This window comes from Zosterops lateralis, assembly GCF_965231275.1.
Source record: "Zosterops lateralis genome assembly, chromosome: 12".
NCBI lineage: Eukaryota > Metazoa > Chordata > Aves > Passeriformes > Zosteropidae > Zosterops > Zosterops lateralis.
In genome coordinates this window covers 2,347,692-2,375,373 of record NC_139772.1, presented here as the reverse complement: position 1 = coordinate 2,375,373, position 27,682 = coordinate 2,347,692, and the positions used below count along the sequence as shown (strand labels likewise).

Genomic DNA, 27,682 nt, shown 5'->3' with positions numbered 1-27,682 from the left:
AAGGGAAGCCCAGCTTAGGTTAAAGCATCACTTTGATGCTCTGGAAATGACACCAGAAGCCAAGAGCTACATGGGGGAAAAAAAATATCCTTTTTATGCTTTTTCCTATGGGATACAGCTGACAGCGCAGGGAAAATGGATTGATTGACACCTGGACTTGTGGTTCAGGGTGATGGTTTTGGGGTGAGACCCTTGGCTGTGCAGGGCTGGGCTGGGGGGGTTTCTGCCCCTGTGGGCTGCTCCTTGCAGAGCAGAGATGTCCCCAGAGATGTCCCCATAGATGTCCCCATGTCCCCAGCCTCTCTGCAAACACCGTGCCAAGGTCCAAGGGAGAAAACAGATCTGCCCCCCCTGGAGCAGAACAGGAGGTGTCCTTTAGACAGGGCTGTTTCAGGTTTGATGGATGAGCAGCTGGAGCGAAGAGCTGGCCAAGGAGAGGGCACAGAGGAGCAGCCCGGGGAGGGAGGACAATTAATCTACTGCCACAGGACGCCAGGAGGCTTTGGGAAATGTCACAATCCGGCAGCATCCCGACACTGACAGAGCAGCAGGGAGAGGGAGGAGGCGTTTTTTCATCTCCCAAGCCAAGCTGAGCTGCTCTGCCTCCTCTGCCCGCAATCCCGCCCAAGGCCATGGCTTTTTTCCTACTGATCCAGGCTAATGATGTGGAGCAAACCGTTGTCTCTTTGCCCGGAGGCACAAACCCACACAGGCAGCACAGTCAGGGAAGGTTTCCCCAGGGAAGGATTTCCCTCCAGCTCCGAGGGTGGCAGCAGCGGCTGGCCAGCCCCACCCTGCCCATGTCCCCAGCCAGGGTGACATCCCTGGAGTCACCACACAACCCGAGTGGTGGCTGGGTGCATCCCCAGCTTCTGGCTGTGGTCCCTGCCATCAGAGAGGGGACACCAGCCTTGGATACCCCTGGATTTACCACCAGAGACCTCCCCAGCATCTCATGATGGGGCTGCAGACACAGCACCTGCACAGCCACGCTCTTCCTGCTTTTCCCTTTCATTTCATTTTGCTTTTTAACCAACAAAATTCACTTTCTAGGACTGTCTACTCTGAAAATAGAGGCGGGAGGGTCTGGTGAGGGCGAGGGCTTGTTTGGCTCCTATGTCTACAGGCTGCCCCTTTAGAGTTTGGTGGACGATCATGCAAGGTTTTATTGCAGCTCGTGTGTGTGGTTTGGTTTGTAGGTAGCCCAGTTTCAGTCTCAGGTAGCCCCGGAGGTGGGATCTCCTCTCCTCCCCACCTGTCCGGCCGCTGTCTCTCCACGGCCACCACGGGCCGGCCAGGCGGCTACTCCGCGGCCATCTGCTCGATGTGGTCACTGAGCAGCTTGTATTGCTCTGGGGAGGAGAGAGAACAGGGCTCAGGGAGGCTGCTGAACCATCCCATCCACGCTCCATCCCTCCAGAATCCCAGGAAGGGGCTGCACATCCCCCGGGTTCTCTCCTACCTTCATCCAAGTTGCCGATGGTCGCCTGCTTCTTCAGGAAGTCGCTGCAGAGCTTCTTGTTGAGGCCGAAGGCCAGCATGTTGTGGATGAAGGTGCTGAGGGAGGACAGAGATGCTCTGGGTGAGAGAGAATGGCCAGGCTGGCCCTTCTTCCCCCCACCTTCCTCTCCCTCTCCACAGCCCCCTGTAGCAGGAACTGGGATGATGCTCAGCTCAGTCCCTTACGATTTTCAACAAAAGGGGCAGGAGCAGATCCCAGGCAGAAGCACCAAAGATTCCTCTGCTCCATAAGGGATGTCCCCAGCTGGGGAACACCTGGGAAGTGTCCCCCCATCAGCAGCTGGTCCTCAGGGGGTGGTGCCCCTGCCCTGCTCACCCCAGCTGCCCAAAGGTGATGTTCTCGTTGAACCGCAGGCTGTCGTCTCGCTCCTCCTGTGTCATATGGCACCACTTCTCCCTGCAAGGAACAAGCCACTGTGGCACCACTGTCACCACTGTCACCTCAGGAGCCCCTGCCTGCTTCCTCCCACCCTGGGCCACGTTGCTGGAGGACAGGAAGGCACCGAGAGCCCCTGGGTGTGGTGCTGGGTGTGGGATGAGCTCACAACACGGATCCACCTGCAGAGCTCTTGCCCTGCAGAGCAAAGCAGGAGATGGCTCAGGAAAAGCCTCATTCCACCTTGGCTTTGCCTGGCAAGGCCCTAAGATTAAGAGCTAAAAATAGCATCGATCCCTCCAGCACAGAGCTCACCTTCAGAGCCACCGTGGGCATGAGGAGGAGGCAGGGGATGGTCACCCCCAGCCTGGGACAGTGACAGGGGGACACCAGGCACTTGTCCCTCTTCTGCAGCAAGGCTCCAACTCCCCAAATCCCCACCAAGACACTCCCCAAACATACCTCCCCCTCCAGCAGGGTGGGAGCCACACCCCTCCCCATGGACCAAAATCCCAAAGGATGCCCCGGCTCCACTTCAGCCTCCCTGCAACTGCAGCATCACCTCAAGGGATGGAGGGGTCGAAGCTCTGCGTGTTTGCAGCCAGCTCTAGGGCAGTGGCAGAGTCCCCACCCCGGGAATAAAACCACGGGGGTGTCACTTTGGGGTGGTGGCAGCAGGGCTCAGTGCATGCATGCCAGGGAAACTACAGCCCCACGGTGAAGCCAGCCCCTTCCCGAGAACCAGGTGAGGTTACAGCCAAGGATAAGAGGAGGAAAAGCCAGGAAAAAACAGGGATAGGCAGAAGAAAAATGGAGGAGAAGGAAGAGGAGAACAGCAGGAGAAGAACGGACACTTGGAGCTGGCCAGAGTAGCAAGCAGGAGGGGGGAGAGCTGTGCAGGGTGGAAATGGGGATAGAGGAGATGTCACCCAAAATTCAGTGAGGTTGGCTCAGCCCCAGAGTGGCTGGAACTGGAAGAGGATGGGGGCTGAGCCCACAAAGTGAGCCAGACCCCACTAAATCACCCCAACCCAAATGTGTAAAGCTGCTGAGCTGAGCTGAGCCTCAGGCCACCAGCTCGCTGTTTATAGAGCTCTGGAAATGTGCACAATATGTTTCATGGATTTTTTTTTTTTTTTTTTTTTTTTTTTTTAAGAAAAGAAGGTGTAATTTCTCTCAGATAAAGCTTAGGATAGCAAATAAAACCCACAGCCAAATGTAGAGGGGAAGAATCGAATTAAGGGGCTTTGAAATCTGGAAGCAAAACTTCACAGACAACACTGGCTCACTCACAGAAGAAACATGCTTGTAACTATTTTTTTCCTGCCTTTTTATGTTTTTGGAAGGAGGAAGAAGGGAGAAAAAACATTATCAAAGTGACACCCAAAAAAAAATTTGGTGTTTCTGGTTTATTACTGGAGAGTAACATGCCTGGGAAGGGAGAAAACCCACATGTGGCTGCACTCAAAGCCTTTGATCTCCACACAGGCACAAGGGTGAGGAACCCCTGGGGCTGTGGGGTTGTGTTTTGGGGTATCCTTGCAGTGCCTGGGAGTGCTGAGAGCTCTCCATCAGCTCTTTCCTCTTTCAGCAGCAGCGTTTCCCTCCCAGCACAGCAAACCCCAGCAGTGACATTTACACCATCCCTAAGCCAGGACATTCCTCAGCCACACAGAAAATTCACTGCCAGGCTTCCAAAAAATCCCCATCCTCTTGCTGATGCCATGGCCTGGAGGGGTTTGCTCCCAGATCCCACAGTCCAAGAGAGCAGTGACTGTTCCCCTGCCCTGATCCAGCTCATGGCCCCACAGACACATTCCCAATTGTGATATGCAACCCCTCCATCTGCAATTTTAATTTTGTGAAGGGATGGCAGCAGAAAAGTGCATTAAGAATGGAAAAGGGCCAGCTTTTCCAGCTGGCAAAGGATCCCCAGCACCTCTAAGTGGCAGCAGAAGCCAGGAGCAAGCAGGAAGGACAGGAGAGGGGGATGCTTTTCTACACAAAGAGACTCAGTTCGTGTCCAAAACCTGCCCACAGGGATGTTTCCCAGCAAAACATCACAGCTTGAAACAATTCAGGCTCCTTTTTTTTAAAAAACACATGAAAGAGGAGCCAAGCTGAACCCCTTTGGGAGGGTGATGCTCATGCTCCAACCTCCACCAGTTTCTCCTCCTCCATGGAGAAAGGACCATGCAGAGCCCCCCAAAAACACATCCCTCCCTTCCCCAGGGCAGGATCTGGATGTGAAGTGAGCACCAGGCTGTGGACACTAAGGAAGGACAGGGACAGACACACCTCTTCTCCTCTTCCTCCCCAGTGTTCCCTCTGGAGCGGCGGCAGAAACGGGGCCGGCCAAAGTGGCGCGTGAAAAGATCATGCAAGACAGAGGGATGGAGGGGAACGGAGAGAAGAAGAGACCCAAGAAGGTTGTTAGAGGCACAGAGAGACAGAGGAAAGAAAGAGAGAGAGAGAGAGAAAAAGAGGAGTTTAGTTCTGGTTCATTCCCCACCCTCCCCTGCCCTCCCCATCCAGAGGAGGAAAAATCCTCCTCCAGGTGTGGGAGGACAAAGCCCGGCCACCCCAGAGATGTCCTGGTCACTCTGTCACAGAGGTGGCCTCAAGCCCATCCCCACAGACCTTCTGGATATCCACCATGACCAAGGACCGACCTGGAATTCCAAACCCATCCCTCACCAACCACCTCCTCCCTGCAGGGATTCCAATCCTCAGCCCAGCGCGGAGCATCTTGGATTCCACAGGATTCCACATCCTCTCCAGAGGACTCCAGGGAGGTCACCGCCACCTCCCAACCCCCCCAGAGACGCTCAAGATTCTCCAGGCTGCAATTCCCAAAGCTCCTTTGTTAGGCAGGCTGGTTCCTGCAGCCCAGGCAGGCTCAGCCATCAGATTAATTGGGAAAGGCACTGGGAGCGAGGAGCAGCTGCCGGTGGCGTCTGTCCTTGTGAGGCATTTGCTGCTGCTAATTTGGGCTTTAATCAAAGCAAATGCAGTTATGGTTACATTGCTGCTCAATAGGCTCTTCCCGTGCTTGCTTGGGAGGAAAAAAAAAAAATAAGGAAAGCAATAAAGGGGAAAACAGGGATTGATCCGTGAGCTGAGCCTGGCACAGCATCCCGGGGTGCTGCACCATCCATGTCCATGATGATGGATGGTGCCATCATCAGCATCCCTGATGGCTGCACCGAGCACCCAGACCTGCTGGCAACCTCAGCACCAACAGCCTGAGCCTTGGCTGGGATTTCTGGGCACTTCTCTAGGGTTTGGCTCCTCCAAAAAACGCTGCACAAGCAGCAAGAAAACCTTCCTGCTCCCAAACCCTTTGCCAGGCTGCAGATCTCACCAGTTCACTGCTCCCAGCTGGTTTCTGGTTGGGGATGGAAAGCAGAGCATTTCCCCAGGGATGGGCAAGCTCAGGGCTGTCGGGAGGAGCACCCTGGGGGGCTGGAGGGGACACAGGGACATGTCCTACCTGGTGGTGGGGGATCTCTTCCTGCGCTCGCAGTGCACGGCGTCGAAGAAGGCGGCGTTCCAGAACCGGAGGTTGTGCCTGCAGGGAGGGAGAGGTTGGGAATGGCCAGGTGGGATTTTACAGTTAGGAACACCCACAGGGTGCCCAGAAAAGCTGTGGCTGCCCCTGGATCCCTGGAAGTGTCCAAGGCCAGGTTGGATGGGGCTTGGAGCAGCCTGGGACAGTGGGAGGTGTCCCTGCCATGGGAGGGGTGGGATGGGATAAGCTTTAAGGTCCCTTCCAACCCAAACCATTCCAGGACTCCACAATCTCATAATTCCAAATCTCACAATTCCACATCTCAGCCTGTCCCCGAATCCTCCCAAGGGTCAGGATGGGCCGAACAAACCTGGCAGATTTCTGGACCAGCTCTTTGGTGGCTGCAAACATACTCTCATCAGCACAAGGGACGTGCCAAAGCCAAGTCCAGCTCTGGAAGGGGCATTTGTGGATGTCTGGGGACATGTGGCCAGCAGGACAGTCCCCTCCCCAGGCCAGCTTGCCCCCAGGGCTTTACCAGATCGGCTGCTGCTTGAGGTGCATGTACAGATAAATCTTCTCCCCTTTCTTCTCCTCCTCTGGGCTCTGCAGGGACACTGTGGGGACACAAAGTCACACATCCGGGGGACTCCCACCTTCCCACCCACGTGTGGATGTGGTGCCCACTCCCAGTTTGGTGGCTGAGTAGTTGGGATGGTTTGCAAACTAAACACATCCCCAGCAAGGGGAAGAGGAGCTCTGAGTGCCCTTGGAGGGCAGGGATCAGCCCTGATGTCCCAGGAGGATCCTGGAGGGGCTGGTCCCTGCTTTGGGAGCACACACAGGCCCTGGGGGAGCTCAGAGGCAGTGGGTGCCCAAACCTCTGCAGCCTGTGACATTGAGGATCAGATCCTCACAGGATCAGAGTTGTGATTGGAATTTCAAACCCAGCCCTAAGGAATTCCAGCATTTCCAACCCTCTCTCCTTCCCCCGGGGTGCCTTGGCCATGCCCATTTCAGCTGCACTCACCTGTCTTCTTCAGCTTCTCCTTTGGTTTGTCTTCACCTTCGCTGTGGCACAAGAAATCAACGTCAGCTCCAAAAATCCTGTCCCTCCCCAGACAGCCCATGGCCCCCCTAGCAAAGGGAACCTCATTTGAACCTCATTTGAAAAACCCCAATCCCACGCCACCATCCCCAGGGCCAGAAAGGTGACAAAGAGACAGTGATGTCCCTCCCCTGGGACCCAGGACAGAGATGATGCTGAAACCACGAGCTTGGGACCACACAACTCCATGGCTGCCTCAGTTTTGAGACAAATTAGGAAGAATTAGGACAATAGCCAAGAGAAACAGGACTCCCAGCCCATGAGGTGACAGTGACTAAAGCATGGGACCAGGCTGGAGGTGACCTCTCCATGGTGGCCCTACACCCCTGGATTGTTCATGATATTGGTGCTTCCCCAGCACCCGTGCCCACCCCGGGGTACCCACTCGCTCTTTTTGCTGGCAGGACCCTTCAGTTTGGTCTCCAGGCCCCCAAAGAAGCCCTTGACGTTCTCTGTCTTGGCCGAGGTGTTTTTCAGCAGCCTCTCTGCGATGTCCTTCTTCTCGGCCAGCCAGGTGTTGGCTGACTTCAGGTACGAGTCGATGCTGCCCGTGGGCTTCTCCTCCTTGGCCTCCAAGGGCAGGGCGTGAGGTTTCCCTGGGGAAAATGTGCCAGGAGCTCAGTGGGCCCACAGCCCTGAGTGCTTCCAGCTCCTGGGGACCTGCATCCAGCTACACAATGCACCACAGGAGATGGAAGCATCCAAGATCCCATTTTTTTTATTTTTATTTTTATCCTCTCAACTCCCATTTTGGATAGAAAATCCCCGTGGAGGAGCAGTCACCCCACACCAAACAATAAACTGAGTTTTTTTCCGGGCTGGGCTGTTCCCATCCCACCCCCAGGGGCTGGGATCATCTGGGGGTGGTCACACACAAATATTCCTGGCTGGAAGCAAAAGCAGCATCACCATCCTCCAGTGAGGACCTCTGCCAGGTTTACATGGATTCTGGGCTCTTTTCCACTTGGAACACCCCTCCAACACCTTTTCCATGGACAGGACTCATTTCAAACCAGGTTCCCTTACCTATGTAGTAATAGGTGAAACACATGGTCATGAGGTTCTTGGCAGGGCTGAAATCGTCCATCTGGTGACACCTGACACAGAGAGAGAGCTCAGTGAGGACAGCCTGTGATGGGAACCCAATCACAGCTCTTCCCTCAGAGCCTTTTGGGGGTTAAAGCCCCCAGGCTTTACTCAAAGCCCCCCAGGACTTACTCAAAGAGCACGAGGGCAAAGGACTGCATCAGGCGGTAGAAGGTCTGCTCCGAGACACACTTGGAGTTGCAGCGCTGCAGGGACAGAGCCCAGGGGTCAACACAGCAGCCTCAGCCCCCTGGGACCCCCCACCATGGGCAGGGGGGTAAAAAAACCACCCACTGCTGGGTCTCCCCCTCAGAGACTGCGTTGTGCCTGTCTGGGTTGTTTGGTTGGGGGGTTTTTTGTGTCTGAGTGCTGGTGGGGTTTAATTTTAAATAAAGCGAGTGAGTTCTCTCCCACGTTGTGCCAAGGGTGTATATTTAACTGCTCAAAATGTATTTATTCGCTCCTGTTTCTCCTTCTGGTGCGGTTCCTCACTTTCTCCGAGTTCCTGCCTTCCAAAAATACCTCTTTGGGATATAAATAAATCCCCTGGGCTGAGGCTGTTGCAGAGCCCATGCAGGATCCCTCCCCACCTCTCCCCTTACCTGGGCGCTCACGTATCTGGCAAACCACTCCCTGCCCTTCCCGTTCTCGCTGCTGCAGAGCTCCCCAAACCTGGCCTTCTCCTCTTGGTCCAGATCCTCTCTGAAACAGGGAAAAAAAAAAAATAATAATAATAAAATAAATCATTAAAGACAAGGATGTGATGAGCACCCTCTTGGCATCAGCATCCTGGTGCTGCAGTGCTGGAGGAAGAGGAGGAGAGCAGCATCCAATTTGTCATCCCTCGCCTTGTGCTGCTCTTTTCCTCCTCCCTGGCAGGAGGGAAAACCAAAGGCAGAGGGAGAAGGGAAGAGTGAGCAGAAACTGAGCTCCAGAGACAGGCAGGGAGCCCCAGAGCAAGAACAAGCCCTGTTGCTGCTCCTCACGCTCCACTTGCTCCATCCAGCCTGACACGGAGCTGTGGAGTTCCCGAGACCTCAGTGCCAGGAGCTGGGGGATGCAGAGCTGGGGGCACAGCCAGAGGGGTCCTGGGAACGTGGGAGTCACTCTGTGAGCAGCCCCGGGGACAGGAGATGGGGACAGCCAGCCCTTGCCATGGCAATGGGGAGAGGGAAGAAGGGAGGGAAGCTGTGGGGGGAAGACAAGCTGGGATGTGGCCAGGAGAGGGGCACAAGGCTAAAGCCACATCCCTCAGCACTGACATTGTAGCCTGGTTTGTGCCTGGCATGTTTTGGTTTCTGAAATTCCTTTCCCAGGGAACTTTCTGTAAACAAGAGACGTGTTTTGGTAAAGACAAGAATGAAATATTTCCCCTAGGATGAAATATCTCCCCTAGGAGGGGCTTCTTTTTGCTCTCCCTCTGCTCTGACCAACGTGAATGAAGAGGTTTGTCTTCTTGTCACAAATCAAATTGGTCTGCGTGAAATGATATAAAAGGAGAGACATTTTCTGAGAATAAAGGAGTCACTTTTTCAGCCTCCTGAAGTTGGAGCTGCTGTGATGTACAACAGCGACAGGCACCGTGGAGGGGAAGGACACAAACTATTACTCTTGGAGTGAGGAATCAACCCAGACCCAATCCCACCCCGTGGGATGTCCCTGACACCCCCATCCCTGCTCACTCACCCGCCAGTGAAAATCTTCTCCACATAATTCCTCATGAACTCGCGGCGCTCGGCCGTGGCCTCGTCCTGCGCCGACTCCGTGCTGTGGCTGGAGGAGAAGGACTCGTTGGAGGAGGAGCGGCGGTAGCCACTCCAGTGCCTGGGAGAGTCCCCCATGTCATTCTCGCTGTCTGCAGACTCGGTGGCATCGCTCTCCTCCTCTGCCACCACCTCCCCCGTGTCCCCTGTGTGGCTGCTGTCACCAGGAGCCGTGGGAGGCTCAGAGCGGTCACAGGAAGGTGTTTCGCTGTCAAAGTCAATGAGGTTCCCCACGGGCACGTCCAGAGGGGCCTCCATGGCTCTCCCTGGGGATGTGGCAGTGTTGGGGACACTCGCTCCTGGTCCTTTGGCCCCTCACTGGGGTGTCAAGGCCATTGCTGGCGGGATGGGGCTAAGGCAGGCAGCACCTCCCCGGTGGGCACAGGCTACCACAGGACATCTGAAAGGCACAAGGAGGACAAAAGTGAATACAGGACCCCCATGGGAAGCACCACCATGGATCCTGAGCAAGGCCACCCACCCACGATGTTCCCAGGATGAGCAGTGGAGGGACAGGCAGAGCTGGCTCCTCTCCACCAGCCACGTGAATCAGCAATGCCATGGGATGCTCTCCTGCTCTCGGCACCCCCCGAGAGGGTTTTCCATCCTTTAGCCCAGCCTCAGCTCCATATGTCACATTGGGGATGTGACATCTCATGGCCTGACGGGCAGAGCTGGGCTGCCAGGAGCCAGCAGCTGGCAGGACACTGATGGTTCTCCAGGGCAGCCCTGACATCCTCCTGTCCCTGCCCTCCCTCTGCTCACGGGCCTGTCTGACCCTGTTTGGAAACGGGATCATCTCCAGGGTGGAGCATCCTGGAGTTTAACACACATCGACTTAGCTGGGAATGGAAAGGGGATGCTGGACATGACAGGAACTGGAATGGGATGAGGATTCATAGCTCTGGATTGCAGTTCAGGGGTTTTGGGCACCCCAGATTGCAGAGGCACCGCTCTCGGCACCGCTCGAGAGGGTTTTCCATCCTTTAGCCCAGAAAAGGGACAATTGGAGCCTCGGCTCCATATGTCACATTAGGGATGTGACATCTCGTGGCCCGACAGGCAGAGCTGGGCTGGCAGGAGCCAGCAGCTGGCAGGACACTGATGGTTCTCCAGGGCAGCCTTGACATCCTCCTGTCCCTGCCCTCCCTCTGCTCACGGGCCTGTCTGACCCTGTTTGGAAACGGGATCATCTCCAGGGTGGAGCATCCTGGAGTTTAACACACATTGACTGAGCTGGGAATGGAAAGGGGATGCTGGACACGACAGGAACTGGAATGGGATGAGGATGCAAAGCTCTGGATTGCAGTTCAGGGGTTTTGGGAACCCCAGATTGCAGAGAGGTACAGAGACCACAGGGATGGGAATGGACTGGGATGTTCTGGGATATTCCCATCCTGGACAGTGCTGCAGCAAAAGAGGCAAAGAAAGGGCCACCCTGAAGCTGTTCCTGTGTCAGAGAGTCACTGACGAGCTCAGTGAGGGCATTTCTGCCCCTGGAGGTGGTGAATTACAGTGTCTGACACCCAGCACACGCTGCAGCATCAGGGCACAGGGTGGGACAGGAGCAGGGACAGCAGCACAGGTGACAGTCACAGTGACAAAGCCAGGGCAGCACCACAGCAACATAGACACAGCCCCACTGCCTTCCAGAGGACTGATCCCAGCACACAGCAACCACCCCCAGAGCAAAAATCCCCCACAGGATTGATGTCCAGTTCCTCAGACAGACAGGAGTTCAAACTGAAACCAAACCTGACATGTTTCACCAAGCACAGCACAGAGGGAAAACAACCCCTGGGCTGCAGGAGCAGCCAATCTTCCAGCAGCATCCCCCTCCTCCTCCTCCTCTTCCTCCTCCCCTCCAGAGAGCCTTTGGGGCACCAGACAGCGAGAGAACACACAACTCCTTGAGTGGCTGGGAAAAGCCCCTGTCCCCCAGAGGCAGCAGGGACAGAAAGGAACATCACCTCAGGTGGCAGAACTCCTGCAGCCACCTCTGTCAGCTGTCCCAGCCTCCCTCACGCTGAGCCCCCTGGCACATGCCTAAAGCTGCTCCCAGGAGCTGCAGGGACACTGCTGCACTCCGGGAGATGAGGAGAGTTTGGCTCCTGGGAGAGGAGCAGCCCAAGGATGCAGCACAGCAGGGACTGGCAGTGTTCCCACGGGGATCCAGCCAGCTGCAGCCTGGCTCTGTGTCCCTGCAGTGTGACCCATCCCAAACCAGCCCTCCAGCTGCAGGGACCTCCATCCATCCATCCATCCATCCATCCCTCCATCCATCCATCCATCCATCCATCCATCCCTCCCTCCCTCCATCCATCCATCCCTCCCTTCATCCCTCTCTCTGCCCCCAGTCCTTCCCACACCTCCAGAAGCTGCAAAGTCCCTTTTTGGCACTGATGGAGAGAAGGATCCAGAGCCCCTTCCAATGCCTAAAGGGGCTCCAGAAGAGCTGGAGAGGGACTTTGGATAAAGGCATGGGGTGACAGAACACAGGGAATGGTTTCCCATTGTCAGAGGATTAGATGGTTACATGGGATATTGGGAAGGAATTCTTCCTTTCCTTGGGAAGGGAAGGAAAGGAAAGGGGAATTCCAGCCTTCTGAGGGTGGTGAGGGCCTGGCACAGGATGTCCCATGACCCTCTGTGAGAGAGGACCTGGAGTTCAGCCCGGGAGCCCCAGGGAGTGCATCCTGCTCACAGAGGGATGGAAAAGATTTAATCCCTCACTGACCAGCTCATGGAAAAGCCCTGCCCTTGAGCAAAGGCCACCAAAGGTATTGGCAGCTGCTGGGGGTGCCCAGACTTCCCAGGCACCTCCAAAGGGGTTGGGTTCTCAGCACAGAGCCCTGGAGAGCTTCAAAACCAGCCCTGTCCCCACTCCACAACCTGCTCGTTGCTCCAGCAGAACAAATCCAGGGAAGGAACAGCTAAAATATCAAATGACAGCCAAAATACCACAATTAGCACCATCCACTCATGGACTTCATCAGCACAGCTGCACATCCCACCACTGCCCAGGCACAGCCCAGGGGGGTCCCACTCCTAGCTGGGTCAAGTTTGAGACTAAATGGGGGTTCTGGAATCAAAAGGGACTTTTTGGCTGCTTGGGAGCCTTGATACAACCCCATGAGCTTCAGCATCATCCTGAAATTCAGGAGTTCCTGAGCTGGCTTTAGCCATGGAGCTCAACCAGACAGGTGGAGAGACACCAGCCCAGGAATATCATCCATGAAGGTGCTGAAGCCACACGTGGGGATGCCACAGGAAACCCATGGTGCCCTGAAACTCTGGAAAATGCCTGTTTTTTACTAAAAAGAAATGCTGGGGTAGATGTGAATGCTTCACTTACAGCTGCATATGTGTGCAAGCAGCTTTTATCCATGGCCTGCCCTTGAATCCAGCATTCCTGGCTGGGTCTCCCAGCATCCCTAAACCCTGCACAGAGCTTCCCCTCGGGGATTTTTCCAGGTGTGAGGTCAGGTTTGCTGTGTGGCCTCAGCAATTCACACCTGGGAAGTGGGATCCAATGGAAATCCCATGGGGAGCAGGATTTGGCCAAGCTGTGTCTCAGCTCTCCTTTCCCTCCCAGCACAGCGTCCCAAGGTCCCTGTCCCCAGGGCTGGGTGACAAACTGAGATAATCCCTGTTATTAGCCCACATGATGACAGAGCTCCAACCCACACTCACTGCATCCTGCACGAGGCTGTGCTCCAGCCTGGAGCTGTCAGGGATGACTAAAAACTGTAATTAAAGCAAAGAAACCTCTGGCTGGCTGCTCCCGGCCTCATCCCTGCAGTCTGGCACCCAGACACGGAGTGCAGGAGCTCTGAGCACACTCAGCTCCAGGGACAGGGGAAAAGCCACAACTGATGTTCATGCAGGAGCAGTTTTGGCAGCCCAGAGGGGACAACTCTGCTCCTTTGGGCACAGCCAGGAGCTCTGCAGAGAGCTTTGGCACTGCAGCCAGGCCAAGCATCCCTCTGCTGTGTGGGGGTGAGGGATGCTGGCCCTGGCTCAGGGATTTCAACACATCCCAGGCCTCTCTCCCAGCTGTGCCAGGGGAAAATTCCTCTCCAGCCAGCAGGAAAAGAGTCAAAGCAGCGTCGCTGCCTCCTCCCACCCCCTGTGCCCTGCAGAGGAGGCAGCCCCGACTTGGGGGAGTCACCACTGGTGGCAAAATGCCACAGCTCAGTGCTGGCACCTCTCCACACTGCAGCCCTGCAGGGAAACCCTCCCTTATCCCATCCCCACGCTGCCCCAGCACGGGAATGTCACCTGGAGCTGGTGACAGCCACTACCCGGGGACAGCCACCCACCTTTGGGTCTGTCCCCAGCCCCGCCGGGCTCTGCAAGGGCAGCCTGGGCACGGCTGAGCGCCTGCCAAGGAAAACTCCCTGTGCCGGCCGGGAACAGCCTGTTTCCTCCCCGGGAACTGGTCAGTCTTGTTCCCTGCTGTCCCTCCCCCGGGGAGAACACGCTGGGAGCAGGTCATGGACCCGTTCAGTGCCAGAAACCCAAACTCACCCTAAATCCAGCGCTTATCCCTGTCCCAAGCACAATTTAAACACATAAACCTGTATTATTTAAACACATAAACCTGTATTATTTAAACACATAAACCTGTGTTATTTAAACGCACAAACCTGTCTTATTTAACCACATAAACCTGTGTTGTTTAAACCCATCCTGGAGCTTTGGAGAGCTGAAACTCCTCCTGGCTGTCTCTGCCCGTCCCCGGTGCCGGGACACGCTCCTGGTTTTATCGGGGAGGCTCAAGCTGTGCCCTGGCCAAGGGAAAATAATTCCCTGGATGTCTGAGAGCTGAGCCCGCACACACTCGGTGCATGTCACAGTCAGCTCCCAGCTCATCCCAGGATTTCCCAATCGCTGATGGAGGAGGATTTTTGGCATTGGATGTGTGTAAATCTAGAGGATCTTTTCCCCAGCATCATCTCCTATCCCGCTGGGGCTCTGCTGCCTCCCAGGCGGATCTTTCCCCTCCCCGAGCCCGGGAATAAAACCATCCCCCAGCCCTTAAACCGGAGCCATTTCCAGGGAATGTGAAGCCCTGCGAGCTCCCAGCTTGCCCCGCTTCTCGCAGAGCCTTTTCCTTTCCCTTTCTGTCCCCATCAGACAGCAGATGGCAGCTCCCCGTTCGCCCGGCGAGGAGAATTAAATGTCTCTTGAATAGACCTGAGCCGGGTTTTTGTGCCGAGCAGCGGTTTCTCCTTTCACAGTTCCCACACACCCGCCCCGGCCGCGGCCACATCCCCAGGGAGCTGCAGAACGGGGTTATTTATTCTGCAAATTCCCGTTTTTAACAATAATTCCCCCCCAACAGGCTGTATTTTGGGAGCGAGCCCAAAAAAGCACAGGAGTGGATGGAGGGGGGGGGGGGTTTCCCTGCTCTGACCACCCTCATCACCCTCATTCCCAAAGGAAATTCCGCTCCCAGCCCCTGCAGGGGGGTCGGGGATGGAGCCTTGGGGACCCTTCCATGGGGAAGGATGGATTCATCCCCCAGAACGTTCTGAGATAAAAAACAGCTGGAAAAAAACAGCAGATATGAGCACAGAGAAGGGATTAACCCCCCTCAATCCAACCCAGGCCTGTCCCCAAGAGCGGGGTCACCCATCCCCATCCTCATCCTCATCTTCATCCTCATCCTCATCCCCATCCCCATCCTCCCTCCTCCTCCCTCTCATTTTTACCTGTCAGCCGGGACTCTCCTGGCCCCCGGCTCAGCACCACGGGGCCCTGGGGTGGCCGGCACGGCGGGGAAAAGGCGGTGGAGGCGACGCGGGGACGCTGCGCTGCCTCCGGTCCCTCCCTCTCTCTCCTTCCCTCTCCCTCTCTCTCCCCGCGGAGCGTCGCGGGGCCAACGCGCGGCTGCGCGCACGGCGCGGATCCCCGGGAAAAAATAAGGTGGAAAGGAAAATAAAAGGCTCCCGGTGTCATTCAGGATATGTTTTGTATTCCCAGTGCCTTTCAGAGGTTTTTGTGAAGAGCGGGGTTTTGTCTAGGGAGGGGTTTCCTCTCCTTAAAAAAATTCCCCTCCCTAAAAAAATGCATCAGAGGGAATAATGGGGGAAATGAGGTGGGGTCTCTGTTAAATGGGAGTTCTCCAGACTAAGGGGATGCACAGGTAAATAAATATCCAAAATATCAGGCGGGGTGTCCATCAAGTCATCCTAAGTCATATCCATCATATCCAAAATGTCAAGGAAAATAAGGTGGGGGGATTCAAAGGGGGATTCTCCAGCCCCAAACAGCCCATCCAAGCCCCTGAGCACTCTGACTCTGGGATGGTAAAGGGAAATAAGGTGGGGTCCCCATCAAAGGGGGATTCTCCAGCCCCAAACAGCCCATCCAAGCCCCCTGAGCACTCTGACTCTGGGATGATAAAGGGAAATAAGGCAGGATTCACATCAAAAAGGGATTCTCCAAACTAGCCAAAGTCCTGGCACATGCAGATATCCAAAATATTAACTAGGATAGGGAGGGTTTCCCATTAAAGGGGGATTCTCCAGCCCCAAACAGCCTGACACACCTAGATATCTCAAATCTGTTAACTAAATGATAAATAAAATAAATCAATCAATAAAATAAATAAATTAACTTATTAAATAAATATAGTAACTAAAATTAAATATAAATAATAATATAATATAATATAATATAATATAATATAATATAATATAATAATAAATAAATTCACTAAAATAAGGTGGAGTCTCCATCAATGCAGTTGATGGAGTTGGGGAGTTCTGCAGCCCAAACCACCCTAACTAACTGCACATGCAGATATCCCAAATATTAATTAGGATAGGGAGGGTTTCCTATTAAAGGGGGATTCTCCAACCCAAAGCAGCCTGACACATCTACATATCCTAAATCTATTAACTAAATAATCAATAAAATAAATAAATCAATTAAATAAATCTATTAATCTATTAAATCAATATATTAATCAATTAAATAAATCTATTAATCTATTAAATAATCAAGTATATAATTTATTCTCTAATTATCTAATATAATCTAATTAAATAATAAATAAATTCACTAAAATAAGGTGGAGTCTCCATCAATGAGGAGTTCTGCAGCCCAAACCAGCCAAACTACCTGTGCATGCAGGTATCCAAAATATTAATTAGGATAGGGAGGGTTTCCTATTAAAGGGGAATTCTCCAACCCAAACCAGCCTGACACATCTAGATCTCCCAAATCTATTAACTAAATAATAAATAAATAAATAAATAAATAAATAAATAAATCTATTGAATCAATATATTAATCTATTAAATAAATATATTAACTAAAATTAAATAATAAAGTATATAATTTATTGTCTAGTTATATTATATAATCTAATTAAATAATAAATAAATTAACTGGAATAAGGTGGAGTCCCCCCAAAAAGGGGGATTCTCCAGCCCAAAGCAGTCTGACACATCTAGATATCCTAAATCTATTAAATCAATAATCAATAAAATAAATAAAATAAATAAATAAATCTATTTAATATATTCAATCTATTAAATCAATATATTAATCTATTAAATAAATCTATTTTCCATTAAATAAGTATATTATTTAAAATTAAATAATAAAGTATATAATTTATTATCTAGTTATATAATATAATCTAATTAAATAAAAAATAAATTAACTAAAATAAGGTGGAGTCTCCATCAATGGGGAGTTCTGCACCCTAACTACCTGCACATGCAGATATCCCAAATATTAATAAAATAAGGTGGAGTCCCCCATTAAAGGGGGATTCTCCAGCCCAAACCAGCCTGGCACACCTAGATATCCTAAATCTATTAACTAAATAACCAACAAAATAAATAAATCAATTAAATAAATCTATTAATCTACTAAATAAATATATTAAATTATAAATATATAAAAAAGTATATAAATATATAAAATATATATTATGTAAATTATACATTTATATATAAATACATAAAATATATATAGCATATATAAATAAAATTAAATAATAAATTATATAATTTATTATCTAATTATATAATAAAATCTAATTAAATAATAAATAAATTAACTGAAATAAGGTGGAGTCTCCATCAATGGGGAGTTCTGTAACCCAGACCAGCCTGACACACCTAGATATCCCAAATCTATTACCTAAATAATAAATAAATCCATTAAATCTATTAAATAAATATATTAACTAAATAATAAATAAATTAACTAAAATTAAATGGGGTCCCCATCAATGAGCAATTCTTCACCCCAAACCAGCCTAACCACCTGCACATGCAGATATCCCAAATATTAACTAAAATAAGGTGGAGTCCCCCATTAAAGGAGGATTCTCCAGGCCCAAACCAGCCTGACAAACCTAGATATCCCAAATCTATTATCTAAATAATCAATAAAATAAATAAATCAATTAATTAAATAAATTAATTTATTAAATAAATATATTAACTAAAATTAAATAATAAAATATATAATTTATTATCTAATTATATAATATAATCTAATTATATAATAAATAAATTAAGGGGGATAAAGTAATAAATTATTAATTAAATAATAAAATAAGTGGGAGTCCCCATCAATGAAGAATTCTTCACCCCAAACCAACCTAACCACCTGCACATGCAGATATCCCAAATATTAACTAGGACAGGGTGAGGTTTCCTACAAAAAGAGGATTCTCCAGCCCAAAACTCCTCCTTGAAAAACTCCAGGGGTTTCATGGTAAGGGGTGGGAAATAGGGCAAGGCTGATGCCCCTGGATATCCCAGAGTGGGGTGTGACATTCCTGGGGGGAATTTTGGGATGCTCTCAACAACAAAAGGGGTCTCTGATACAAAGAGAAACAAAAAAACTTGGAGAGGAAACCACTGAGCCCTCCAGCTCTGCCCTTGCCAGCAGGGCCAGGGCCCTGGCTCTAAACTGGAGTCTCCAAATACATTTTTAAAACAAGGCTCTAAACATTAGTAGTTAGGGATGCTTAAGTTACTAGAAAATAAAAGGAAAGATCTCAAAATGACACGTGTCTTTTGGAAAAATAGAAAAAGGTGTTAAAGCACATAAAAAGTCGGCAACAAATATAGAAAATTAACATGTTCACATCATATAATAATCAATGTATTAGCACTGATCATCTGAGGAATTTGAGATAACAACTTGTAACCTTGAGGTGAAACAAAAAAAAACACTGAAACAGCTCACAGGGGCACCTCAGCCCCCCAAAAAAGGGCCCAGCACTGCCTGCATTAACCCAGAGGGGTCTCTCTGAGGATTTTGGGGAGCAGCAGCCCCTGATGGAGAGAGGAGGCTGAAAAAAACCCCATATCAGCAGAGGATTCTTGGTCCTGCTCATCCTCCTTGCCCCAGCATCATCCCAACCCCTTTTCTGTGCCTCAGAGCATCCCCCAAGGACAGGGAGGCAGGAACTGCTGACCCAGCACACTCTGGAGGACCTGCAGTCCTGCTCTGATCCCCAAGAAAAGGCAAAAATCAGTAAAAGCCACATCCTTCCCCCTCTGGAGATGCCAATGAACAGCAAATTTTGTGATTCCAGGGAAATCCAGCTGGGGTGGGGAAATGCAGCATCCTTGCCTGGCCAAACCCGAGCGCTGCTGCTCAGGGCCACCCTTGGAAAAGAATCCAAACCCTCAAATTGTGAGATTTTTTTTTTTTCAGAGCTCTGGAGGCAGGCAGGAGTGAGGGAGATGAGTGAGTCACTCCTGCCATGGAGCATCCTCGTCAGGAGAGCTCAAATTAGAGCAGCCAATTAGTGTGAAACTGCTCATTGTCCCCTCGGTCCCCACACACACAGCCTGTGACACAGTGTTTGAGCTCAGCAGAAAGCCAGGAGCATCCCTAATTGACTGCCTGCCCAGGGTGATTATTATAATTAAGCCAGATTTGAGGAATTGCAAGTGACGTGGAAAAAAACACCTCCCAGCTCCCCCAGATTTGATACGACACCATGAGGAGGGTTTTGGTGCCTCCTCCTCACCAGTTCTTGCTGGTTGGGTTTTCCATGTGGATGCCTGGCTTTTATTTTTTTATTTTTATCTGTTTATTCTGCTGTTGGCCCTGGGTTTGGAGCATGGGAGGTGGAAATCTTGGGAATAGACACGTTCCTGGCACCTGGAGATGTTCCTGGACAGGGCTTGGAGCAGCCTGGGGTAGTTGAAGGTGCCCCTACCCATGGCAGAGGGTGGAATTGGATGAGTTTTAAGGTCCTAAACCTAAAATCCCACAGTTCTATGAGGTTTTGTGCCTCCTCCACCTCAGCTCACAGCCCTGCCCAGGGAATTCTTCACCTTAACAAGGAAAGGAGATGCCCCAGGGACTGGGAGAGCCTCCATCCCATGGTTGGAAGCAGGAGCCAGGCTCAGGTTGGGTTATTTACCCTCCTCACCCAGATTGGACCTCCAAGACTTCCCAAAGGGAAACCTCCCCGTGGTGCTGCCCCCAAAAACACCCTCCTGTAGGGTCACCCCTCTCCCAGCTCCATCCTCGTGGGTCTGAGAGATTTTTAGCCTGCTGGCAGCTGCTAACCTTTTCCCAAGGGAAAATTTCTCAAGAGAATTTCTTCTCAAAACAATCCTGGCAAAACAACTCTCCTTTCTCAAAACAACCTTTCTCCAGGTGGTGTTTTGCTGTTTCTCTGGTTTAACCAAAGGGATTAGAGAGGTGTTGTTCCTATTCACCCACCATGGCAAATCTGTATGAGAACACCTTATAAAAGGTGGTAAGGATTAGAAAATAAAAGCCTTCTTTTTCTGTGCTCTTTTGTCACTAGAGGACATGAAAAGGACACTCACCCATCAAGTTGAGAAGTGAGAAAAAGAAGAAAACAGATTTTGGTTTGGGGTTTAAATAGGGTTTGGACTTTGACCATCAGTCGGGAGATGAGGTTAACACTTTTCTGACCCCACTGGTTAAACTAGAAATCTGTCAGTTCATCCTTCCCCCTGGAAGGAATGTATTTACTAAACATCACTTTTTGTTTAACTTGCAATTCCTGAGAAAGCTCCAGTAGAAATGAGAAACAATCAGAAGGCTGAAAAATCAGGGTGACACTCTTTGCCTTGTGAGATATTTGGAGCCTTTCTTGTCCTACAGCGACACATCCTCAGCCCAGAACCATCTCCCAGTGCCCCCCTTGGCTCCGATGCTGGGGTGTGGTTTGGGGTTTATCATTTCTGTGTATCCTGTGCCTTGTTTTACAATGGTATCTCCTGTGTTAAACCCTTCCTTGGCTCCCCCGGGTGGTGCTCAGCAGTCAGTCATTATTGGAGCCCTGTCTATCACCCTGCAGCCACGTCTGGAAACTTTAGAAGGTTCTAGGTGAGGATGCTGAAGGATTGGCAGGTCTCCGTTCTCCTTTCCCACTTTTATTTATTGTATTGTCCTACTCTGTGCCCCCTTTAGTTCTGTGTTCCTCCTGCCCCTTTGGGATTGGTTACAGGTTGCCCCATCCTGTTTCCCCTCCCTCAGTACTTCAGACCTGGCCACAGCATTGGGAACTTGCTTTTCATGGCTCAGTCCTGGGTGCATAACATCTCAATAAACATCTCAATAAACCCTGGTTGTACCCCACAGGAGCTTTCCCTTATTTTACGCCACTGCTGCTCCAGGGCAAGGACTCACAGACCAGAGGACAGAACCCAAGACACAGACTTGGACCTTTTAATGTGGATTTGGTGCCAGAGCCAGCTGAGCACGAGGGACACACATCCCTGGAGAGTCATGGAACCCTCTTGGTACCTCCACACCTCCCTGCTCCCTGCTGGGCACCTCCACACCTCAGTGGTCCTTCCTTGGCTTCTCCACACCTCCCTGCTCCCTCTTTGGACACCTCCCTGCTCCCTTCTCCTTCCTTTCCCCCTCCACACCTCCCTGCTCCCTCCTTGGCCCCTCCACACCTCCCTGCTCCATCCTTGGCACATTCCAGGGGCCGCAGCTGCAGTGCTGGCACAGGGAGCTCTGCTCCTGACGTGGATGTTCCCGTTGCTCACACAAAGGCTCCGGGGGTGGCTGTGTCTGTCACACACCATCACTGCCCTATTTTTCCCTTTTCCAGCCCATCCCAGCACGGCTCCAGCAGCAGCAGCAGTGCCACAGCCAGGGGTGGGTGCCCAGAGCAGGGTGATGTCCCCATCAGGCACAGGGTGATGTCCCCATCAGGCACAGGGTGACACCCACGTCCACTCAGGGGAAGCAAATTTTGTGGAAGTTACTGAGGTGTTGGGTAATTTTTTTTTTTTTTTTTTTTTTTATTTTATTTTATTTTATTTTTTTTTTTTTTTTTTTTTTTTTTTTTGCTTCACACTCTCCAGAGCAGCAGGATCAGGCTCAAGGGCCAGGGGAGGAGCTGGCAGAGCCAGGAAGGAGCCAGGAGGGGTTTGATGGCAGAAGGGTCTCAGGATCACAGGATGTCCTGAGTTGTAAATGACCCAGAGGGCTGATCCAGTCCCTGTGTGACACCCCAACAGTGTCACCCTGTGCCTGGGGGTGGCCAAACTCCAGAGCTGTGGCAGCCTCGGGGCTGTGCCCACTCCCTGGGGAGCCTGGGCAGTGCCCACCACCCTCTGGGGGAAGAACCTTTCCCAAAATCCACCCTAAACCTCCCCTGGCACAGCTCTGTCATCCTCTGTGTCCTGTCCCTGGTCAGCACAGAGGAGTCACTGCCATTCCCAGTGTGATGTCAATTCCTGCTGTAAGGAACCTGCAGAGCAGGGCTGGGGAGAAACGAGATAACAGCTCTGATAAAAACCCCAAAGCCCAGGTGCTGTAACACCACAGGGCCAGGCTGACCCCAGGCCAAAAGAGGGGCAGCTCCTCTGGGCAGGGCTCCACCAGAGCCCAAGAACCTGCAGAGGGACAGGGGCAACAACAGGCTTTAACATCACCGAGCCACCTGCACAAGGATAAAATAATTTACATTAAAAAAAAAAAAAAAAAAAAAAAAAAAGAAACCACCTAAGCCCCAAAGGATACTCACCCTCCACCATCTCATGGGCTAAAAGATTTGGTTCAGCCTCCCAAGACAAGGAAGGTGCCGAGTTCCTGGTGCTGGTCTGTGCTCCAGAGCCCTCTCCCAGCCCTGGAGCTCCTGGCTGCTCCCTGGGCCCTCAGACCCAACACCCAACACCAGCACAGCGTAACCGAGTGTTGCCACACCACGGATGGTTGTGACACAGCTGCTGAAAACCTAAATAAGCCGCTCTTCCAGACTGACCCTCTGCAAATCCCTCCTAATCCAATCTTGTTTGTGGCATTAAAGTCGGACCCTCCCATATTGGACGCCCCTGTTTGCTCAACAGTTGGGAAAATCCTCATCTTTTCTCAGTCCTGGTTGAAGCTCTGATGGAAAAAGTGGCCAGAGGTTCCTTCTCCTCGTGTGTGGAGGTGTTTGGGGACAGGGCTACAGACTCCCAGCTCCACATCCCACTGGCACATCCCCTGTGTCCCCACCACCAGTCTGGGCATGGAAAACCTTCCCCCTGTGCCAGGGTGACACAGCCAGGAGTTCTCCTTTGCTGGGATCCGTGTGGTTCAAAACAGAGTTTTCTCCACCTTATCCAAACACAAAGGGAGAGCTGGGGGACATAAACCCTGCTCTGACCTCCAGCTTCCCCCACGGATCCCAGCTGGGCTCCAGGCCAGGAAACAAGCCCGAAATCACATTTAGCTCAGTGTGTTATTCCCACAGAAGATGCCAGAGCCACATTCCCCACCACGGGGATGCTCTGCCCTCCCTGAGGCCATCCCACAGACGGATCCCACAAAGCTGTGGGTTTGCCACAGGCTGTGCCAGCCACACCCCTCTGTGTTTTCAGGAAGGGGAAAAAACCCTGCCCGGGTGTCCCCAGGGTGCTCTCACTCAGCAAACATCTGCCAGCACACGTGTGTCACAGCAGCTCAGCCAGGAGGATGAAAGTGTTATAATTACCCTCAGCCTCCCTGGGATCTGCAGGGAAGTCGTGCCATGGGAAAGGAAAGCTGTTTTATCTCTCCTAAAAGGAAAGCTGAACCTGTTTGTAAAGGGAGACACAGGTGGCCAGGCTGGCACAGGCTGGAGCAGCAAAAACAGGGCTCCTTCCCCTCTGCTTCTCCTCCAAATAAACCTGGGTCTTGTTTGGATCCATCAAACTCGGTGCAGGAACATCCACAGGGATGTGTACCCACCCAACACTGCCTGCAGGTCCACATGGAGCTGGGGAAGAGATCCAGAGGGATCCAACCCATGGCAAAGCTGCCCTTGGAGGAAGGAAAACCACCCGTGGAGCAGGAAGGAGGTTGGTTTTCCTTCCTCCCTCCCATTCCAGGCAGTGGGAAGGGCAAGGAGGAGCCGTGGGGCTGCTGGGAGGGCAAAGGTGACAGCTGCAAGTCCTGTTGTCACAGTGTGACAGGGCTGGGGTTGGTGGCAGGAGCCACCCAGAGCAGCATCAGGAGCCTTGGGACGGCAGGATCCACCTGGGACTGGGCAAAACAACGGGAGTCACAGGGAATGTCAGCACAGCTCAGCCTCTGACCACCCCACAGCTCCCCACCAGCCTCCCCCAAAGAGCTGCTGGTGACACTTGTGGTGCTGGTGACACCTCCAGCACAGCTCTGGTGTCCCCTCTCCTGCCCGAGCTCCAGCCAGGGATGAGCATCACCTCCAACTGCTCCATCTTTCCTGGGAAGAGCGTGGTCCTCACACGTGGGAGGAGCTGGTGAGAGCCCTGCAGCCCCCAGGATGAGGGCAGAGGATGCTCAGGACACCTTGGTGGCCAAAGGGAAGGTCACCAGCAGGGTGGGGACAGAGCCCAGGAATGTGGATATTGAGGCACGACAATGGTAGAGGATCAACTCCTTTTTCCTGCTTTTATTCCCAAATCCTGCCAAAGACTGGATCCCTGAGCAGGCCACCTCACCTGCTGAATATCCTGCTGAGGTGTCACCTCTCTGCTCTGTCAGCCCTTCCCAGTGTCACCTCTGCAACCCCAGAGGATTCAGCATCCACCATCCTGGTCAGCAGCAAGGGACAGGGACAGGGACAGGGACAAGGACAGGGACAGGGGCAGGGACAGGGACAGGGACAGGGACAGGGACAGGGACAGGGACAAGGACAGGGACAGGGGCAGGGACAGGGACAGGGACAGGGACAGGGACAGGGACAAGGACAGGGACAGGGACAGGGACAGGGACAGGGACAGGGACAGGGACAGGGGCAGGGACAGGGAGGACAAAAGAACCACTGCTCTTCCAGGCAGGGAATCACTCCATGCCCAGGGAATGCCATCCCTGACTGGTTTGCACAAAGACCTTCCAAATTCATGAGCGAATTAACCAAGGATAATAAAAATAAGTAAATTAACTCCAGGCATGGAAGGCAACTCCAACCCACTGTCCTGCAGCTCCCTGTGATGGGGTGTGCTCCTTCCAGAGCCCAGATGGGGCAGGATGGGATAGGGCAGGATGGGATGGGATGGAATGGGATGAGATATCAGTGCCAGTCACCCCTAACTGGTTATTTTTTTAACACACACACCAAATCTACCCAAACCAAGCTCATTTTGAGCGACAAGGTGCTCTCTGAGGTCCCTTCTAATCCAAACCATTCCATGATTCTCTGATTTTTCCCTCCCAAGCTTTCCTGGGCTCTCTGGAAGTGCCTTGTGTGTTGTTATTTCCCTCCCAGCCCCAGCAGTGACTCCTGGATCTCTGTTTGTGTAAAGCTCCGCCACAGGCCGGGTGACAGCCCAACCAGGAATTCACAGATGTCACCTTTGGAGGCAGCAATTGTCACTGCAGCCACCTGTCAGACCAGAGCCAGGCAGTGCAGGGACAACACCGGGGCTGGATGTGTCACAGCAGGGCCACAGAGGAGCCCCTGAGAGGGATCAGCAGAGATGCCACAATTTGGTCACTGACCCTCCAGGCTCACCACCCAAAAAAAACCACCAAAAACTTTACAAAATTCCCAACTTTTGCCATTCCACACCTCCCTGCTGCAGCCCAGCACCTGCTATTCCCTCCCAGCAGCTTTTCCAGGTGGGACCAGCACCCACACAACCCTCCAGCCCCATCCTGCTCCCAGAGAAACCCCAAAATATCCTTTTACCTCCCGTCCCTGGCCGGGGCTGCTCCTTGGGAAACTCCGGGCAGGCGATGCCCACCCTGGGGCGGTGACAAGGGGACACTCCCTGGCCTTCCCCTCTCTCCAATGATTAATTCAAGCTCCGGGTGACAAATTGAAAGCCAAACAAGGCGAGGCAAGGGATGCACCTGCTGATTTTCCGTGTCCCCGGGTGCCGCCCGCCGCTGGCGGGACTGGAAAGACCTGTTGGTGCTGCTGGAGGAGCCACAGGGCAGGAGAGGTGTGGCACAGGCCAAAAAGGGCTGCTGTCACCTCCTTTGAGCCTGGCAAGGTGTTGGGGACACCTCAGTGCCGGCTGGATGCGTCCTGCACCCCAAAGAGGGATCCCGAATTTATTTCAGCCCCTTGTGAGGCTGTGCCTGCCAAGGGAATGAACCTGTTTAATTTGTCCTTGGGTCAGGCTGGGCTTGGAGGGTCCCACTGTGGCTGGGACCCCTAAAATGCTCGAGGAGTGACCCCAATAATCCCCCATCCCAAATCCAGAACCTTGGGGATGCCCTGGAGCAGTTGCTCCTGGTCCCCACCTCCCACTGTGGCAAACAGGGAGAGAAAACAGGGAAAAAAAAAAAAAACCTGGGGAAAAGGCAATTTGATTTCTCCCTGACATTTAATAACCTTTATTGTCCTCTGAGCAGCAGTTTCCCATTCCAAGAGCCGATTTGCCTCCAGGCTGGGGATGCTTTGGGAGCCTGGCAGGTGCTCCCATCCCCTCATCCTGCATCAGAAACCCCAAAAAAGGTTCCAAAGTGTCCTGGGTTTCAGTGTAGGATGTACACAAAGTATTTATTCCATCCCCATCCCCATGAGCTGTTGGAACCAGGTGGGGCAGTGTTTTCCCAGGCCCCTCCTTTGGGCTCTTCTGCTCATGGCCCATCAATGCCTTGCCCAGGACTCACAGGGAACTCCCTCCAGGAGCTCTCTCTGTTTAATGGGCCATCAAGGAGCCACTGCACGACTCCTCATCCCATTGGGAGATGCTCCCAATGCCCAGGGGGAGGAGCCAAGCATTCCCACCTGGAGAGAATCTGGGATTTGGGACAGGACAAGCAGCCCTGAGCCACTGGATTCCCAGAGGAGCAGAGCTCCCAGACCTTTCTGTGGGATCACTGCTTCAGGAAGAGCCCCTCACCTGGACTGCTCCCCCCACCCTGCTCAGGGTGTGTTCTGACTCTGGCAGTGCTCCTTTGTGTTATTGCATTTATTTTATTTTACCTTTTTACCTTTCTTCTTATTAAATTGTATTTCTGACTTGGAGCCTCTCACTCATTTTGCTTTCAAACCACGACACAAAGCAAGAAGGGAAACGCTGTGGGATGTGGGATTGGGGTGGCCCTCTGGGATTCTCCCCACAACATTCCCGGGCTGCTGGGGGAAGATCTTTCAGCTCTGAGGTTGTACAAAACCTTCCAGGGGGACAAAACAGAGCATCCTGAGCCGGGGGATGAGGCACTTACCAGGCTCAGGGGGAGAGGCACTGACAACTCACAGGAGGCAAAAAGGAGGAATTAATGGTGCTGCAATTCCCGCTGCCTCCATCGTTAGGGAGGGAAAACGCACCCGAGCAGCCTCACTCGGATGCACAACGTAATTTGTTTTGGATTTAATGTCACCCAGATTCCTGGAGCTGGGAAAAGCCTCTGCACGGATCCACCGTGCCCCGGGGAAGGTGGGAGCAGAGAAAGGGGTTTGGGGAGTTTTATGGGGGGAAAAGCTCAGCTGAGCCTGGGCGGGGTCTGCTGTCACAGGCCACTGGAGCGAGACATCACCCCCAGGAGCTGCTGCTGCCTGAAAAACACCTAAAATCAGCTTTGTGTGGAATTTCAATCTGTTGTGAAAGGTCTCAGCGAGGTTTTCTCCTGCAGACTAAAAGCAGCATCACCAAGCCCTGCATGGGGCAGTGGCATCACCTCACCTGAAATTAGGAGTTTTGAGAGCAGGACAGCAGAGGGAGGAGGGAATCCCAGTTTTGCCTGGGGTTAAATCCTCTCTTGGAGCCCTGAGCTCTGCAGGAGGAGGTCAGGATTTTCCCCAGCCCTGATGTGTTTCCTCCTCGGGGCCTTTTGTTTGCACAGGCGGCTGGGAACGTTTCCTCCTCCCGGAAAAGCTCCGGAGGGAACAGCCCGGATGGGCCCTCACACCCCTGACCTCCCCAGCCTCCAAA

At 52.3% G+C, this 27,682-nt stretch overlaps 1 protein-coding gene across 5 annotated transcripts in view; it reads right to left on the bottom strand.

Moving 5' to 3' along the window:
* Window positions 1–263: 263 nt before the first annotated feature.
* KIAA0513 overlaps window positions 264–27,682 on the bottom strand; it is a 27,704-nt gene continuing 285 nt past the window's right edge. Inside the window, exons 1-13 of one of the 5 annotated variants that reach the window (XM_083870229.1) lie at window positions 25,486–25,596; window positions 9,289–9,765; window positions 8,205–8,304; window positions 7,735–7,808; window positions 7,543–7,613; window positions 6,902–7,112; window positions 6,439–6,479; window positions 5,947–6,025; window positions 5,391–5,468; window positions 4,196–4,225; window positions 1,838–1,918; window positions 1,463–1,557; window positions 264–1,352 (exon numbers count right to left, since the gene is read on the bottom strand). In XM_083870229.1, coding sequence (XP_083726355.1) covers window positions 1,303–1,352; window positions 1,463–1,557; window positions 1,838–1,918; window positions 4,196–4,225; window positions 5,391–5,468; window positions 5,947–6,025; window positions 6,439–6,479; window positions 6,902–7,112; window positions 7,543–7,613; window positions 7,735–7,808; window positions 8,205–8,304; window positions 9,289–9,623 — 1,245 coding nt within the window. In that variant the 5' untranslated portion in view covers window positions 9,624–9,765; window positions 25,486–25,596 and the 3' untranslated portion in view covers window positions 264–1,302. Of the gene's footprint in view, window positions 1,353–1,462; window positions 1,558–1,837; window positions 1,919–4,195; window positions 4,226–5,390; window positions 5,469–5,946; window positions 6,026–6,438; window positions 6,480–6,901; window positions 7,113–7,542; window positions 7,614–7,734; window positions 7,809–8,204; window positions 8,305–9,288; window positions 9,766–14,037; window positions 15,020–15,082; window positions 15,183–25,485; window positions 25,597–27,682 lie in introns of those variants that run through there. The other 4 variants (XM_083870228.1, XM_083870231.1, XM_083870230.1 and 1 more) reach the window with 4 other exon arrangements.